The 18,959-nt window shown below is 47.7% G+C and overlaps 1 protein-coding gene across 8 annotated transcripts in view; it reads right to left on the reverse strand.

Annotated features, from left to right (window-relative positions):
• PHF12 (PHD finger protein 12) overlaps positions 1–18,096 on the reverse strand; it is a 33,307-nt gene extending 15,211 nt beyond the window's left edge. For 2 of the 8 annotated variants that reach the window (XR_012651080.1, XM_075032728.1), the window contains exons 1-4: positions 17,611–18,096; positions 17,060–17,241; positions 2,426–2,498; positions 469–856 (exon numbers count right to left, since the gene is read on the reverse strand). Coding sequence is in view for 7 of the 8 variants with exons in the window: in XM_075032728.1 (XP_074888829.1) it covers positions 469–856; positions 2,426–2,498; positions 17,060–17,241; positions 17,611–17,676 (709 nt within the window). In the remaining variant the exon portion in view is untranslated. Of the gene's footprint in view, positions 1–468; positions 879–1,640; positions 2,499–11,283; positions 11,392–17,059; positions 17,243–17,610 lie in introns of those variants that run through there. The other 6 variants (XM_075032727.1, XM_075032726.1, XM_075032729.1 and 3 more) reach the window with 6 other exon arrangements.
• Between the last annotated feature and the right edge of the window lie 863 nt (positions 18,097–18,959).

An 18,959-nucleotide genomic window follows, 5' to 3' on the forward strand; every position in this document is an offset into this window, starting at 1 on the left:
GAGAGCTGCTTAAGGAACCCTTATCAACCACTAAATCTAGCCTTAAGTGACAGAGGTTGGCTTTAAAGACAGGCATATTTTACACTTAATAATTTCAGTTACATCCTATACATTAAGTCATTACTTCGTTACTAGATTATCATATCATAAATCAAAATCAAGTATTTTGACGATTGGAATTCTTTTCTTCAAACTGATGACCTAGGCTAAGGTGACAACAGCAAGCATCTATCACAAGTGCTGATGGAGGTGTAGTTTATAATAGCAGTGTCCCCACGGCTCACATCTGAAAGGCCACCTGCTGTTGGACAGCTGGAGGACGACCAGGGGTACTTCTGTACCCTCTGCTTTCACCAGTGAGCATCACTGGAGCCACAGCTACCAAGGAGTCAAGAGGGAAAAGAGGCGAGATGGCAGCAAGATGCAACTGCACACATCTTCACCAACACTAGACAAGCCATTGCTCACCTGGAAGTGCTGTGGTGCAGGTCAGTTCATTCGGCAACTGGAACTGCGTTGGGTTCCTTTCCATGGCAGCAGCAATAAGAAGCTCAAAGGGTCGCTTCAGCTGGGGCTGCCCACAGTCCATTTCTGCAATGGCAGAGTCATCATCCACGTCAATTATGTCCTCATCGACATCATTCTGCTCTGAGTTGGGGGTCTCGGTGCTGGCATTGGATGTGGGAGTGCCAGGCCGGCTTGCTCTCCTTTCCAAGATCCTGGCATGCGCATTAGCCCTGATGCTGCTGCTAGACCTGTCCAACAGGTCTGCGTCACTGGTGGGGGAGGTGGTCCTTTTCCCAGATTTGTCCACCAATCCATTTACCTGCCCCAGCTCTTTCTTCTGTTCTCGCTTCTGCACGACATGAATAGGCAGGCTTATCATGGAGGCCACAAACAAAGCACATCAACCTTGACAAATATGCAATGGAAGACAAACAGCATCTGAAAAGGCTTGAGCCACTACAACTTCCCCTGTAAAGTCATTAAAGCCTTGACCTAGCAAAACCAATTTCATTGCAGCTAACATACAGATGACAACAGCTGAAGGGAACCAAGCGTGGGGAAGGAAATTAGCATGTCTCTCCCCTTTCAGAATAGCCGTATTTGAGTCCAGATCAGGACAACATTTCACAGCATCTAGTCCTAAACACCTGACGAATCAGACAACTCTGTTTACTTTGCTAGCCAACACTGAGAAACTCCACAGTAGACCATTCATTGTCGATGCAGTCTATTAACCCTGGCAGTGCATCCAAACCCATTATGGAACAAGAAGGTCAGCTTGAGAATACAAGCACAATATACAAACAACACTCTCCTATCTCTTGACGACAGGAATCTTGAACAAGGTGGGCAGGGAGAACCGCAGCAGAGGAAAACAATACTTTGCAATCACCACGAGATCCATTTTGTAACAGGAGGGGATGCTGCATGGCTTAGTATGGGCACCTGTGCACTGCTCCAGTGCCTGACAGCATCACCAATATGGATGAACCAACCTACTTGATCACTAAAATGGTCTGTAAAAGGAACAGAGTGTTATCAGGCAATTTTTAATACAGAAAAGTTGGGGACTTTTTTCCTTTTCTTTCTCTCTCTTTTTAATTTATTTTATTATTATTTTTTAAATTGGCAACCTTCATTTTTACTGTTGGCAGATGGCTGAACAGTACCCTGGAAACATGACAAGGCAATCGCTTCAGGAACAAAAGGCTGAGTACACAGTTTTCTTCCAATCTGTTTTGGGTGTCACTTCAAGGGAACAGTTGCTAGATAGTTTGGTGCAGTTTCTAAACCCTCTGCTACGCAGTCTTATGTAGTCACAGCAGTAAGATGTTTACATTGTGCAAGATAGCTTCCTGGAGAAAGAGCATCAAGGAAAAAAAACAAAGACAAGCCACAATCTTGCCCAATCATCTCCTCCCCATCCTGTTCAACAGCCCAGGAAATCATAACATCACCCTCTGCTGATGTGCAACTGCTGTGAAGCCACACTTCTAAAAAACACAGATTAACCAGAATCACAGCCCTGATGCCAAAGCTGCATTAACCTGACTCCTGTTTCACCTGTAGACAGCTCACCTCCTCAAGCACGGCTCCCATTCCCTCTGCCTCAGCTCTCCCTCCTTTCCAGAAGGGGTGGGGCAAACAGTTTAAAAGGCACAGTTTGACAAGAACACATCAGGCACTTCAGTTTTGGTTCCTAGTAGCAAGGTTAAAAGTACCAGGAGGGTCTCATCAAGACCCCTTCATTTTCCTTAAGCCTGTTCCTAACAAAGCCCTTCGCAACCGTGAGCACAAAGAGCAACTCTGGTGGTATATACGTACACATTAAGGGGAGAGGAAGATATAAAACACAGGGTTCACATTTCAAATGGACAGTCGGCAGGGCAGGGATCATGTCTGTTACGAGAGGCTTTACCTTGCGGCGTACAGTGCAGCGGTGACACATCCACTCCCCCGGAGGCAGCATCTCCTCACTGAGCGGAGGGTTGCTACAAGAGAAATACAAAGCAACGCTTTACTGTTATTTCTGGAATGCCTCTTCTCACATACATGCAGCCCAAGTCAGGGTAGCTGTGCAAGTTCCACTTCCAGGCACTTCCTCTTTTTCTTTACGGTGGTGCTCCCTAGTTTTGCTCCCCCATACATCCACTTAGCAAGACACCTCTAAGATGCTAGTCTTCCATGACACCCATCTCATCTCCACAATGCAGCATGCTCCATGGTTTCAGAGGACAGTCTTAGAATTGAATAGCAAAGATAAATGGAAGATTCACTTGTGTGCAACTCGTATACCTCCCCCTAGCACCAACGCCTCCTTAAATAACTTAATCACTCCATGTAAGACCACACAGATTCCCATGCAGCAAGCACAGTCACATATCTAGGCATTTCCATCCTTTGAATTTGCAGTTTGAGGCCAACTGAACAAGCTGCTATGAAGTCTGCCCACTGCTTCCCATGTACTCCATCCCTGGGCACAGTTACTTAATGGTGGAAACCACTTTCTATCTTAAGAAAACCCAAATACTCTTAAAAGTGTCACCGTATACAGCTTGCCTTGGCTATGAAGCACAAGATACATCCTACTCACATGGATCTGCACTTACTATAAAAGCTGTATCACATCGAAATCATATTCTCATTTTGATGCTAGAAATAAACCAAAGCAAATTAGATGAAGGGGTAAGGAGGACTATTTTGAGAAACATTCTTCCTCAGTTAAACGCAGAGCAGCATATGTTAGATGATACACTTTCCTTACAGATCCTACTACTAGCTCAAGTACTTTCCAACACCTTTTTATCATTAAGATTTGTTATTTTAGCAAACTGCTGACTGTTGCAGGAAAAGCATACATGCTGTCAGATAAACAGCCAGTTACCACGCAGCATGGCTTTAACATACACTTTAGAAGTTCTGCGTACTGATGCTAGAGACAGCTCCATAGCAAGTCCACTCTCTTGTGCTGAACACTCAACAGATAGACTTGCTATTGCAGGACCTGGAAGCTCCATTTCCCACTGACCGGGAAACAGATTACAAGGGATCCAGCGGGGACTGACTGGGTTACAAGGTGACCAAGCCGCAGTGCAGCCACACTAGCAAGGAGCTTAGAAGACCGGCCCAAGAAGCCACGCGAGCATGGGCAGCCAGACTGTGTTCACTTCACGAGTCTCTATACTGTTTATTGCACCTACAAATATCAAACCAAATCCAAGTTAAGCTGTAAGAACTCTCCGGCAGTGGCAAGCCAGAGAGGGCAAGATGCAGATTTGCTGGCCAGTAAGAGGTGTGCTTTGCAGCAAAGGGAGAGGCTGTCTTCCTCGAGAATCTTGCTCCTAGCACAGGGAAATGGCACAGGATCCCAGCCCAGGCTCCCGAGCTTGAGCTGTAAAAACAAACATGCTTCCTGTGTTTAAACAGAGTCCCAGTGAGCCTTGCCCCGAGCACGCCAGTGTGCCAACAGAAAGCCTCTGCAGGTACTGCAGCCACCCAGGGTCACACTCGGTCTTGCAACACTGTGCCTGGAAGACTGAAGGAAGAACACAGCAAGAACCAAACTGGTAATAACCTCAGCATTTCTGGTGTCAGGCTCCGGGGAATTCAGTAGAGCCAACACATCTGGCAGCCATTTTGAGGAGTGCAGGGTTTCAGAGGCCTCTGTGTTCCAGGCGCTCCAGAAATGCAGTGCTCTGCATATATGCTCAAACATACCTGCAGCTTATGTTTCTCATTTCCTGGAGGACTTGGATGAACAAGAGATCAGGCTCTAGATGAGAGCACCAAAGCCTCAACTACTGGCTGCTTTACACGAAGCTTCAAATGTTTGGCTGAAATAACTCCCCCCTGCCCCAAACTAATCTTTTGCTAATGGAAGCAGGGAAGGGGGGTGGAAGGAGGAGAGTAACAAATGATCCTCCTGTGCTTGCTGCAGCATAAATCCATTCTGAGTCCTAAGGTGGATCCTGCAAGTCCAGGTTTTACTCCTGCCGGAAACCGAGCTCTTAAATATGCAGCTACAGCCAGTACGGATTCATCTGGCCTATTCCCTCCTCCCTTCCCAACACCCCCGGGGAAAAAACCCCACACACTTTGATTTGTTTGTAGTGAATTTTAGCCCTCTGAAGCTACCGACAAGCGTGCCTGAACTGCTGGAAACACGTCTGCCCCATTCCAATGGACGCACGGCCTGCCAGGGATCCACGCGCTGCCAGATGCCTCCGGTTATTTGTTTTAACTGTTACCTCAATCTTACTCATTTTACAATGAAACAATTAATACCACGGTGAATCTTAAGAGATGCCTAGAAGAGTCAGAACAGGTTTCTTCTTAAGTGTTTATGTTATTGTCCCATTTGTTGTGTTTGAACTATCTGCTCAAACCCAACGAGATCCTACATACACAGTACTCTTAGATGACAGCTTAGAGAAGCATTTTAATGAATGCTGCTACCCAAAGGCCTGTGGAAGGAGGGCGAAAGATGAAAGATTAGTTTCAGACCAGCAGCAAGGTTTTAGCTCTCTGACTAGCCTCCTGAGTTTTTTTGCTCGCTGTCAGGGCCTAACTGCTATAGCAAGTGTATTAAAAGACTGATTCTGCTTCTCCTGGTTAATGAACTGTTCATCAAGGCAGCTCGCTGCACTAACAAAGACTGATGAATGCTGTTCCTGCACTGCTGGCCTCTCTGCAAGCAGAGAGCATTTCCTGGGTCTTAGCATAAAGCCAGGGAAGCACTAAAGAATGCTGTTTTAATTGACTAGTTATGACCACATTCTTCAACCTTTTACCGTAAGCATAAGAGAAACTGATTTTTAAATCTGAACAAGATACTTGATCTTCATAACCAAGGTAAGAATTAGCACTTTGGCAGGAGCACCACGGCTGTTTTCTCCCTATCTTTCATAGGTTCATTAGCATGCAGATCTCCAGCCGTTAGTGTTTGCTGCCAACAGGACCTGGAATTGTACAGCACCAACTTTATCTTCAGTTACAACATATCTCCTTTCAACTACACACCAATCAGTTGTACTGTTCTGTACAATTTCGCTGAGCCTTTGTTTCAGAAAGTTTCCCCCTGTTGTCATCACAGGCAAGAGTGGTGGCCAGCACTATTTTACCTGGAAGGTTTGGTGTCACCCAAATCAAATCTGCTCAGGAGAGCATATTTCTGAGTTTAAGACAAAGACAGCTCTGAAAACTGAGGCTGACTTTCAAAGTTAATACCTATACAAACACCTGGAATACCAACTCATACAAAGCCTCTGAAAATTAAAGGAGATGTTTATCACAGCTTATTCAAAATCCACTACGCTGATACAAAGTCACTTGCCATAATACTAGTCTCATGACTTTTTTCTAAAAAAGTTAAGCAGCATCTCCTGCAATTCATACCAGATTTGTGTTGTCAAGACTTGCTCTTGTTCTGACCATAGGAGCTAGTCCAGCAGTTTACATTAAGCAAAGCCTCCCTTAAATAAAATTTAAATGGCTATGATGAAGAAGGAAAAAAAAAAAAAATCTTCAAGAGTCATCCGTATATTAGGACTTTTTATCAAGCAAACAATAGCATGAAGCCACTTAGCTTTTCAATTTCACACTCTGGAGCTCTCATACATCAGATGCCTGTTGTTAGTCTAAATCCTGTAATTACTCTTCACTTTGCTGACCTCAATAAATAAGTAAACAAACGCTCAAAGGAATGGCACCTTCTTCAATACAAACTGGGCCATAGCTCTCAAAGGAACCAGTTATAAGCAAACCTGAAGTTATTTACACTCAGCGCTCCTGGTGGCCATCTTGCATCAAAGGCACGTTGACACTACTAAGAGCACGCTCTGGACCCACCAAGGCTGCAGTCAGCTATCAGGCTGGGATAATGGTGGCAGGAAAACAAACCAGTGTTTGGCGAAGCTTTCTTGAACAACTTGTCTTTGATGTATTCTGTTTTCAACCATTGGACTTAGGTATTTTTTTCTGTGCAGGACAAAATATTAACCCCATGAAAAAATGTAGGCAAGAACATCTCTCCTTCTCAGAAATCTTCTAATTAACTTACCAAGACTCAATGACAGGCTTACAACGAAGGATGCTGGTTATGTTTGCCAGTTAGATAAAGGAAGAAAGCTTTTGGCTCTTCTACTGGACTCCTATTTATCCCAATGATGGATAGAGCTACAGCTGTTCTACCAGCTTCATAAAGAACAAGGCTCCCTGGCTTCCTACAGCAGGGCCTCAATGGCAGCCGTAACTAAAACAAACCAGGAAACCAACCTCACTGTCAGTGCATCACAAGAGCCCCATTGAGAAACAGAGAAAGTTGCATCATTTACAAATTCAGTTCTTTGAAACAGTTCTACTGCGCCCAAGTTACACACTTCTGTTCACAGCTGCTCCAAAACCCTGCAGGAGGAGGACACCTGGAACCCAGTGCTTGGAGCCTTTACCTTATACATAATAAAACCACACAAAACAAGCTAACAGCTGCAGCCTGTTTCAAGTTCCTCCCCACTGCAACTCTCTTACCTTCCTATTGCAGCTCTTGGATCAACAAAGAGCTTACTATTTTCTGAAGACAGAAGTCAGACTCCATTACCTTAAAGATGGTTACTAGGAATACTGTCGGTTCTCTCCTCTAATCCAGTAGTGTCAGGATTATTCCTCAGCACAAACTACTCAGCGAGGGTCTACAAGTTCTGCTCATTAACATGGGTAAAGTTGCAACACTCAGGAGCACAAGAAACAATCTTCCCAATGAAGCCAAAGATTTCTCAAGCACCAATGCAGAGACCACCAAACTTCAGGTAAGCCAGGCATAATTTTTGTTCTTTACAGACCTCTAAGCATGACCCGATCACCTTAAAACTAAGAGAGTTTCAGACACTTTCTGGTCCCAATTAGGCTCACATATTTTATAAGTTATACCTACTTGAAGCCAGTAGTGCAATTCACATTAACTACAGAGCATCATCTGCGGTGCAACTACTCCTGAGGGAACTAGTGAAAAAAAAAATTGATAGCAGCCAGCGTAACTTTGTTTACATTGAAGTGAAAGTCTTGAGCATGCATATAAGAAGTTCTAAATTAGTAACATCCAGCAAGAAGACCTGGACATCACTGGACAGGTCAGTACATGATTATTTTGGCTGCCACTATGCAAGGAAGGGAACCAAAATGACCATTTCACAGGTCACCAATTATCCCATCATCTGGAACACTGCATCTGCTCAGCATGCATCTTTCCAACAGCATGGCCAGAGTTGGAAATAAGGGTTCAGCAACAGACAAGAGAACAGAAGCAGGATTAAAACACCATTATATGGCCAAACAGTGAGAAACAAGACGCACGCAAAGATAAAATAAAGGTACGCTAACATAATCTGTCCACATACCAGTACAAGGACAGAGGAAGACTCAAACTCTTAAGAGTTTAAGAAGTATTATCACCCGGTATGCTAGATCCCAAAATTTCATTCACTGTGTGCTTATTTCTACCTTCTAAAACAGCCAGTGTTCAACACTGCAAGGGTAGAACATTGTGCTGACTAGCGGCTCAAGTCTCTGGCAGCAGTACTACGATCGATGCTCCTAAGAACCAGGTACCGTTTCATGAGCCAAAGTGCTAGTGTATTGTGAATTAGAGTATTTTGTGAATTTTGAAGCCAGTGAAGTTATTTACTTGTACCCTTCCTCAAACTGCTCCCGCTAGTCTCATCCTGGGAAGAGAGAGCTAAGTTCAACCTCATAGAAGCACGTGTTATCTACCTTACCTCGCTTCCCTTCCCACTTGTCACCAGGTGTCCAGCCTCCTCCCCGTGCACTCCTGCGCAGGCAATCCTGAGACTCATGGGGAATCAGAAAAAGTTCCCTCCAACTTGATGAAGTAGAACTTTTTTGCCTCAGACCTGACAAGCAGGAGAGTCCAATAAACTGGATAAGCTGCATGTAAACATGTGATCACCTGAAGTAATTAGTGACTTCTATTTATAGAAAGAGCATGGCCCACAGAGACCATTCTCTAGATAACCCATTAGTTATTAGCATCATTAACAGCTGATGAAAAAAATTAAAGGAAGTATTGTTTTTTTAAGATATTAGACTTCTGTATACATATAAAAAACCCAAGTATATACCTATATAAATAAGCAAGCATAAAAAAGTGTATAATGCCACTTGTACCGCACTGAGGGTTTGTTTTGCCTTTTTTTTTTATAAATCAGTTTGGTTCTTTATGAACTCTTGATATTTGGGACATATCTGCTAGGCAACTGTCCAACTTTGTATTTATAAACAGAAATCATGAAGTCAATAGGAAGACTTGTTGACTTTGGAAAATTTGGGTCAGACCCAGAAATTCAGGCATTCTGCACACCCTGACTCCCATTTCTTTCCCATGCATCACTCATGCCTGTACCGCAGACAATAGTAACAATAGCCTGAATTCAATGTCCAGATTCATTATTAAGTGTTCAGATCTTTACAGCACCAGCTTCTTAACAGATTAGAAGTCATCTTCTCAAAGCAGGATGACACATAGGGCAGCATCAGGGAAAAGAAAGAGGGCTGAGGAACAAGACGGCTCTAGTGAGAATCACTTCATCCAATTTTGTCTTTAAAAGAACAATAAATGAAGAGACATCTCTGGTGGAGAAAAAAAAATAATCAAAACACAGGTCTGAGAGGTTTCTGAAAAGTGAACACATTCAGCCCTAGCCATACTGAACATGTTCAAAGGAGACGGGGGTGAAAGGACAGAAGCCATAAGGTGGAAAAAAGGAAAGCAGCACATCAGAAGAGGATGAAGGACAGACCCATAAAAGCAAAAATATGAATTTGTCTTCACACAGGCACAAGTGAAGTATAATTCTGACACCTACATGTGGACCAGGCTTTCCCAAGAACACTGGGGAAGAGAGGGAAAAGAGCAGCAATAGAAATATCCACCAAAAAAACCCTTAAAGCAGAGTATACGTTCTTTTCTGCCTTTTCCCATCACCTTCATATGCTGCTCCTGTTGCTATTTGAGACGGAGATCACTGGGAAGTTCACATGATACCTTGCCCAAAGTCAGAGGCTGTACAGGCAGGTGTTTCACACCAATCGCTAGTGCTTGCCAGAAATTCAGCATGGGGTTTTCAGCCTGCTAAATTGCATCCTCAGGCCACTGCTTTCTGCAGGGTTCAAAGTCGATAATCTCCAGCTCCATCTAGTTTACTTCAAGTGATTCGTGCAGAGCAGACGTCAGCAGAAATAGGTTAGAGTTGGGTTCAGACTCTAGATTTCCCCCAGCTGGCTGAGATGCTCTTTGCCTTTTGTACTCACGATCTGATACACCAACTGGAAGAATGATTTATAGAATTTCTTCATTTTTGGCTATAGGGAGCATTTACTCCATACCCTAAAAAGGTATGTAATTGCATTACAACTGATATCTGTCAACCCCTTTATTAAAAAGAAGATACACCACTATTTTTACTCAGCTTACAGAGTTACTAGATACTGCAGCATTCCTTTGAGGAAGCTGGGCAGACATCTAGTGAGTAGTGGAGTTGGAGACAGCATAGATGGACTACTATAAGTAGAAAAAGCCAGCTCCGGCAATCTGACTGTGTCACAAAAATCACAAGTTTAGCCAGTAACCTGACGTGGCAAGACACTTTTTGCTTACGCTCACTTCTTTCAAATCCAGTACTTCATACCCCTATGACAAAGCCATATTATATTCTCAGATACATTAGCATTTTCAGAAGTCCAAGCTTACTTCCTGACGGGTTAAAAAAAACCAGGTTATGTCCGTCTCACATGTGATTGATATTGCAAGAGGCAGCACTCCCTAAATATTCAGGCTCTGTAACACTTGCTTTCAGGAAGATACACCTCCTTCCTACTCTGGAAGTAACTGCTCACTTTCTTCACAGCAGATTCCTGCTACTTGCTACTGACTCAAGGATTATTAAGGGCTCCAGAGCACAGGAGAAACTCAAGAACCTGACACGTACCAGTGAGTCAGTCTAGCAACAAAAACAGTTTAACATCCACTCGTGTGGGTCAATAAACAGAAGAATTGATGTTAGTGCCTTTACTACATAGAAAAAACTGCTTCAGTATCGATGCTACGACTGAAATCTCCAATTGACTCAGCCTGTCCTACACAGGGAGACAGCCAGGAGCCCTGCCCTACATGCAGGTGTTCTTCACACCATCACAACAACACCTACAACCTAAGTCAAAAAGGTCAGTTTCAGGAGGAAAAAAAAAAAAACATGTTTGGTCCTCACTCTTACTAGAAATTCACAGTTCTGCTGCTGACAACAGTATGGGGGCACTCCCCATCCAAGATGTCCTCCATACCCACTGTAAGAGAAGTCCAGCCAGATGTTAGACATGCTAATCATTACCACTTCCCATTTACTAACCACACCTAAAGCAACATTGAGAAACAGAGAGGGGGGAGAATTATGAGAGCATTATATGATTTTGTGTAACAAACACAGTAGTCCTCCCATTCCCAACTATAAGATCCACAGGCAGCTGTACAATCTTACCAGCACTGAGCTTGTATGTGATAAAGACACAAGGCAAGCTAAATAAAGGTGAATATATTTACAAGATAGCGCTAAGATCTCCATAACAAACAGTCATTAGCAGATTAGTATTACGAATCCAATCCAATTAAGAATTTCCTTTGCAAATGCCTGGAGGAGCTGGAATTCCTCTGGGAAGACCTTTCCACTTTTTGAAAGGCTCCCGTAAGTCATGCCTGCGGGTCTGACATACCAGGAAAGACCAGCTCCAGCGCAGCACGAACAAAGCCGTGGGTGAACCCCACCTCGAAGCAAGGCGCTGCATCCTATTGAACTTGAGGAGTCAACTCAAAAATGGACCCTGCAGCAGCACAAAAAAAAAGAGACTTCTCAGTTCCACAAGTCCCAGTCAACATAAAACTGGCACTTTCCCAAGCAAAAGGACAAAACAGTGGAGAACTTTCCTTATTAACAGTCGAGGCACTGTGCCCTTTTTTAAACAGCTTCAAATCATTATGGATGTTTGAGATAATGCTAGTCCATCCAGCAGCCACGTCTGAAGACAAAGTGTAAGTTAACCAGTTAAACATCCCCCTCCTTGACTTTGTCAGAATCCTAATTCCTTGCTCCTACAACTTTACACTGATGTTGAGAACAGCAGCAGTGATCCACGGCTTGATGTGAATGACCCACTCTTGCCCACACTGCAAAATCTGCCCATGCTCAGTTTAACACGAGCAACATGCATGCACACATAGGTGAGAAATGTGGTTTCCAAGTCCCAAAATTAGATTAGTTCATCGAATTCTTACTGTGAATGGTTCTCTGGTGCCCTCAGCTTAAGTTTGTAGGTTTAAGCTGACCTTATCTGCCTTTGCATCGAGAGATTTAGGACAAAATAAGGAGAGCACAAGATCTCATTGGTACAACTTTGCTGAACAGAACTGCCAAGACTGATCAAGTTACCACATCTGGAGACACATGCGCAGTTACCCTCCGCACCGAGAAACCAAGCCAGCGCAGTTGCTTCCTTCTGGTTTAGGATCAAGACTACACTGGCTCCAAGCCTACCAAAATATCAGAACCAAGAACACATAAGAACAAAAGTTGGGGTTTTTTTCCTTTTTAAAAAGTATATACGTAAAACAATATTGTTTTAACAAACTATCAGTTAAGATAAATACATTTAATGTTTGTAACAGAACAGCTTACTCTGATCTTCAAAATGCAATTACATAAACATTAAAGTAGGTTTTTGCCAGTCATTTAATGTAAAAAAAAACAAAAAAACCCCAAACCCAGAAAGCCTCAAACCAAAAGCTTTCTGCAGTTAAACTACAAGCTTTTTTGAAGATGCCAGAGGTGCCAGTGACAGTATGCAATTCAGCGTACTGAAACCCTGCTCCTCTGTAGTTCACTGTTAGGCGTGAAGTTAGCCTCTCCAGCACCTTTCTGGACATCCTGCTACCCCTTGCAGAAGCAGATGCTTCAGACCATTCAAAGTTTCCAAAGTTTCACCTGAAACCCCCGAGGCAGCCAAAGATGCCCATTAAGGGAAGGATTAGCTAAGACAATTGACAGGCTAATGTTCCCCCACACACAGAATGGATATTTATGTAAAACACCCAAAGCTAGACCAAATGCCAAGATAAGGCAGGATGTTTTAGACTTGAATAAGGGGGGGAAAGAGTTATTGATGTCCTACCAGTCAAACGCAACTTTTTTCCACTCTTTGTGCAAAGCACTTAACCGACATGACTCACAGAAAACATGCAAAACTCAGGCTAGTTTAGCTTCATCTACTTCTCTTTGCAGCTCTGTTACTCCAGTTCTTCGACAACAGCACTTCGGCAAAGACTGCCAAATCAGAGGGGAAATGGAGCCAAACGCTCCAAATATAAACACGAAGAGGCAAGCATTGCAAAAAGTCTGATGGAGCTAGCAGGCCCCAGTATGGATGCAGTGTATCTCTCCCAGCACAGCCACAGGGTTCACCAGCAGCTATGGGAAGGCTTTTTGCTGGGCAGTGCCACAGAACTAGTACTGTCTGTTTATCGTAATGGGCAGCTGTGCAGCTTTAGGCAACTCAGGTCATTTTGCCATGCTAGCAGTGCTTCACAGCCAGCAGCATGCGATATATAACAGGGACTTGAACAGCAGCGTTCAGCGAGGTTAGCGATTTTGGGCTCCTCCAACCAGAAACTCGGGCAGTGAGACTTAAAAAAAAAAAAAAAAAAAAGAAAGAAAAAACAAACACAAAACCGTTCTGTGTTAGTTCTCCCTCCTGTTGTCACTCCCCTCCCCCAGCTTGTTAACTAAACTTTTCCTCTCCCAGGGATCTTTCTAATCCTTCAGCGAAGCTGTAATGAATTTGCAACATCAGTCACTTTGCAAACCGACTTCAACGTGAACCAAGTTTACCACGAGCTCAGGAAAATACAGGGAATTCTAACAATCACATAGCCAGAAGGAGGATATAAACGGGGAAGAATAGAAGTAGTACTGGAAAATTGGTTTTCAATCATGTAAAGAAAGAGTGTACACCATTCCCAAGGGCCTGGGTTAAGGCAGAACATCAGAATGAAAACGCACGCTGCACCATCACCCAAAGCAGCAGATTATGGGCAAACAGCATAACCAAAAGCAGACTTAAGAGCTAAAAATCCTATGTATGTCCTGTTTTCAAGAACTATTAAGGACGGAAAAAAACCTCTCCGTAAATTCAAACCTGAAAACAGTCACCTGACTACAATATTAATCCAAGTAAGTTGAAACTAAGTATCTGGAAGGGATTTTACACTTTCCTGTATCTCTCCCACCAAGCCAGTCTATCCACAGCCAGGCTGGTAACTCTCCCGGTCCACAGACACTTACAGTACCTGTAGGAGTTTTATGCTGAACTAGCAATTCTGAAACAGAGTTGTGAGAAGAGCTGACACCCTGACAGATGAATTGGGAAGCCACTTCCACCCACATTAATTCAGGAGAGCAGTTGTTCCCACAGTGTATCAACAAAACTTGTTATTTACCATCAGAGACACGTAATACTATCGAATCGGAAAGTTTTGGGGATTTTGGTTGAGCGCCTTCTGTTGTCTGCAGAAGACAACAGGTTTAGGTACCAAGTTGAAGTTAAGACAAACCGCTGAAGTTTGAGAACCACACACCTAATGAAACCAACTTAGTCGCTACACATTTAAACAACATGATACAGAAGAGCCTTCTCTACACAGGAAGAAACAAAACTAGTTTATGGGCCACCGAGCTGGGTTAACTCCTGGGTTTGCCTCCAGCCGACTGCGTGACTTGGGCGGATCACACCCCTGTCATTCATTTTCTTTTATAATATGGCCTCTCCTATACAGCTTTAATCAACTGATCACAAATCCTAGACCAATTAAGAGTTTGGGGTTTTTTTTACTATATTGATAATAAATGCAACCTGGTACTAAAGCTTACAATAAATATTTAAAGAACAGGTAGGCTGTCGACCCAATTCAGCTAGTATGACCCAGCAGTATATTAAACTGCTATTCAAATGACTTAAACCAAGAATTGCATTACAGCTGCTATTCTTTAAATAAAAAAAGGAGGCAGAAAGGAAGTTGCAAGTGCTGCCTTTATGCCTAAGTTTATATCCAGAATGGAAGTTTACTTTAAGCAAGATGTAGGAGGCAGAGGGAAGAAAACACGAAAACAAAACCTGAGCATCCCTTCGAAACAACCTGGTTCACTTGAAGGCCTTGGCCGAGCGACAGACAGAGGTCCACAAGCAGGGAGGGAGAACCAGGCCCAAGCCGGAGGCCTTCAGGCAAAGCCTATCCAGCAGCGCTGTGCCACTCCAGACCACGCCACCTCCCGCAGCAGAGTTTGGGCTACTGTCAAAATGGTTGGCTGAGAGATACCCCAGGAAAGGCAACAAGTGAAGTGAGAAGGTGTAATCAGAATTGCCCCTTCCATTTCTGTTCTGAAGGGTGACTAGTCAGCCAAAGATTTTTTTTTTTATAATTATAATGCAACTAACTCAACTACAGCCAAAGTTTTAGAGATATCCGATTTACATGACTGCTTCCCACTCACTAACTACAAGAAACTTGCCAAATGGAGCCGTAAAATTTAGCCAGATTTAAGCCATGCACAAAGTGGTCTCATTTACGGTTAGGTTTAACTAGGATTCAGAATCAACCAGGAAACTCTACAGGATTAGTCACAGCTCCTCCATCTCAAAAACGTGATGTTTTAGCCATCGCTCCAACCTCACTAAGAGAAGGATCAGGATGTGCTCAGCAGCACCTGAAAGCAAATACCAAGTTTTAAGCAACTATGCCTGATAAAAGAAAAACAAATTAAAGCTCACCGAGAAGGCTGGACAATAATAAAAAAATTAAGTAACCTCCTAGTAAATATTAAGAGGACCTGCACCAACCACCACCAGTAGCACTTCCTCAGGGTAGGAGGGATGATGTCATGGCTGCACACTACAGCATTGTCGGGTTCGTCTGGCTACACACTGCTAACGGGACACTCCCTACAGAACTGTGACCGCACAGTCAGTTTTCCTGGTATCAGCAATCAGTTTAATAAGTGTTCAGAGACCTGCAATTAGCATATAAACACAGTATAATCACCAAGCAAAAAAAGAAGAAGAAGAAGAAGAAGAAAAAAAAACAACAGGAAAAAAAAAAAAGCAAAGAGGAGACAGCTGTAACAGGGTGGCAAACAAAGCTCCAAAGCATGAAAGAGAGAAAGGAATGTGGTTAAAAAATCTCCCCTAAGGAAGAATACTCTGTACGCCCGAGCTCCAGCTGTTTGACTTGCCCCGCTCCCTCCTCCACTCCATTATCCACTCTGGCTGCGCTAATTTAATACAAACCGCCCGCCTGTGTCAACTGTTGAAGGGGAGGTTCGGGTAAGGTGGCCTCGGATGCATCTGGGCTCCCAGTGCAAAAAGGAAAAAACTTTGGGGTGTAAAGTTCAGGTGCCTTTGGCGGGTGGCTTTGTGCCGAGAGCTTAGGAAGCTGTGAGGGAAGGCAGCGAGAGTCCTTCCCCGCTGCAGCCTCTACCGACTAGAGCTTTGCCACCGCCTCCACACGCACCTCGACTCCCACACGGCACCCAGATTTGCATGCAGGAAGATCTGCCTTCATCAACAAAGCCACGCAACTCCCAGCAAGAGGACCCGACTGCCCCCAATTCACGGCAGTCACTCCTACGGATGAGACAAGCAGGTCCGAAGGGTCAGGAGGAAGGAAAAAAAGGAGGGAAAGGAATAAACCCGGCCAATTTTAAAGTCTGGAGACCTGGATTTCCACAGGGAAGGTATTTCCACGTTTGAGATACTGGGGGAGCGCTGCAAGGGTTTGGAAGTCATATATGCAGCCAAAATGGCGCTGAGAATAAAAATATAATTTAAAGGAAGGTCGCCATATTGTAAACAGTGAGGCAGGGAGACACAGAGACAGCAACCTCCATTATTCCCAGCAGCTGCAGCAGCACGGAAGCGCTGGGAACGTCAAGGCCTGCTGCGGAGACGCCACCGTCGCTCCCCCCCCTCTGGCCAGGACCTTCCGGAGCTCCCCCCACCCCAAAGCAGCGCACCCTTAGAGAAGGGCAAGGAGGGGAAGTTATCCGCCCCGGGGTGGGGGAAGGTGTGTGGTAGGCTGGGTAAGGGCAGCATCAGAGCAGCCAGGCCGCGCAGCCATCGGCCTCGCTCCTCCTCTAGGCCTCTTGGCTGCTGCTCAGCACAAAAAGAAAGGAGGGTGGTAGACTCCCCCACGCACCCCCCCCCCGAGAAAGCAGCGAGGAAGCTTTTCACCTCAGCTGCTGCGGATTAGTCTCGGGGGGGATGGACCCGAGTGGGGTTTGCACCTCCTTTTTGTTCCTGCCTGCTACACCCGGCCCCGTGTCCCGTCCCCCCCCCACCCTCCCCGGGCAAGGCAGGGACCTAACGGGAAGCGGGAGCTGCTGGAGGGAAGGTGCTGCCTGGACCGGGACGGCCAGATCCGGAGGAAGATCGCACCGAGCCTTACCAGCACTGGAGGTGGAAAGCGGCGGGGCAGTGATCGCAGCACAGCAGATCCCCTCCTTCCTTGCAGCTATCGCAGCTATCGTGGTTAGTGGCCCTGCCACTTCGCCTGGGCTCCTTCTCAGGCCTCCTGCTCTTCTTTTCCCCATCTTCGCTCTTGGGGGGAGCCAGGAGGGCTTGGATTTGCTGCACATGCACAGACAGACAGAGAGGGGCTGGGACCGAACCTGTACCCCAAGCGCCCTTCTCCCAGCCGTCAGCCGGGGGAGAGAGGCCCCGGGACCGCCGGGAAGGACTCGGGGTGGCGGTGGTGGCGGTGGGGGGGGGGGCACACGACAAGGCCTCGGCCGGGCCCGCCCCGCCCGCCGGCCCCGTGTCCGGGAGGGCCTCTCCCGGGGATTGGGCGAGCCGCCTCCGTCCCTCCGCACTTCCTTCTATGGCCACGGGGCTCCGGGGGGGGGGGTGGTGGTAGTGGTGGGGGGGTCCCTCGCCATTTTGCAGCCCCGCGGCCTCCCCGGTCAGGCCTTGCCCTCCCCGCCGCCACCCGGGCCTCACCTCCATGAGCCCCCCGGAGGTGTCCAGGTCGTAGACGATCGTCTTGGTCTCCATCTTCTCCCACATTCATCCAGCCCGGGAGCGGCCCCGAGAGCCCCCCCCCGGCGAGAGGGAGCGAAGCGGGGGGGGGGGTGTGGGGGGGGTGTAGGGAAGGGGAAGGGGGGAGCGGCGGCGGCCCCTCAGCGGCGGCGACTCCGCGTCGAGGAGGGGGCGGCGGCGGGGCCTAGCCCACGGGCCGCTGCAGCTTGCCCGTCGTCGTCGTCGTCCTCCTCCTCCTCCAGCCGGGCCCGGGGGCGGCTGCGGGGAGCCCCGCGCCCGCTGCCATGCCGCGCAAGAGAGGAGGGGAAGGGGGTAAAGGGAGGGGTGGAGGGAGGGAGGGAGGCGGGGGGCGGCGCGGCCCCGCGCCCGCCGCCGCCGCACACGCACCGCGCACGCACCACACACAGGCGGCGCCGACGCTCAGGGCCCCGCCGCCGCCGCCGCGCCGCCCGCGCAGGCGCAGACCGCGCCCCGCCGCCGGGCCCCCCACCCGCCCCGCGCGCAGGCGCGGCCCCGCGCCGCCGCCTCCCGCTCTCGGCGCTGGCGGGGAAGGTGGGGGGTGGCGCGCGCACCGCCATGGCGCAGGCGCGACGCCGGCACCGCCTCCCCTCCCCCCCCCCCCGCTCCGCCGCGCGCTCGGGCTCGCTCCGCCCCACGCCCCCCCCCCTCCCCTCTCTTTTCCCGCGCAGGCGCGGGAGAGGCGGGGCGAAGGAAGGGCGGTGCGCAGGCGCGTGGCTGCCGTCACGTTCCGGAGCGAGGGGAGGGGGGGAGGAACGGGTGGAGGGAGCGCGGCCGTTGGTGACGTCACGGCGCAGAGCGGGGCGGGGCGGCGGGGCCCGCCCGCCGGCAGGTGGCGCGCGGCGCGCGGCGCGCCTGTGCGGAGGGGGCGGCCCCCTGCTCGTGACGTCAGCCCCGCGGAGGCCACGCCTCTTAAAGCGACACTGCCCCCCCCATTCCTCCGCAGAGGGTGGGAGGAGGGGGCGGGGGGGGGGGAATGCCATGGGGATGCTGAGTGGGTGCGCAGGGTGGGGTGCCCGGCCCTGCTGAGGAAGACGCCACCGCTTCTTCTAAAACACCAGTTTTTATTAATGAAACAACCAAAAGATGGGGCGGGGGGGGACGGCTGGGGCCGGAGCCGGGGCCACCAGCGCGGGTGGGACGCGGCGTGGGGCCGGGGGGGGGGGGCACAGCCGTGCCCGGTGACCACCACCACCACCCCCCCGCCCACCCCGTTACCCCGGGCTGGCGGCCCGGATCCGGCTCTGCTGGGGTGCCGGGGTGGGGGGGGGGACGACACGGGACACGCCGGT

This window comes from Buteo buteo, chromosome 7, assembly GCF_964188355.1.
Source record: "Buteo buteo chromosome 7, bButBut1.hap1.1, whole genome shotgun sequence".
Taxonomy (NCBI): Eukaryota; Metazoa; Chordata; class Aves; order Accipitriformes; family Accipitridae; genus Buteo; species Buteo buteo.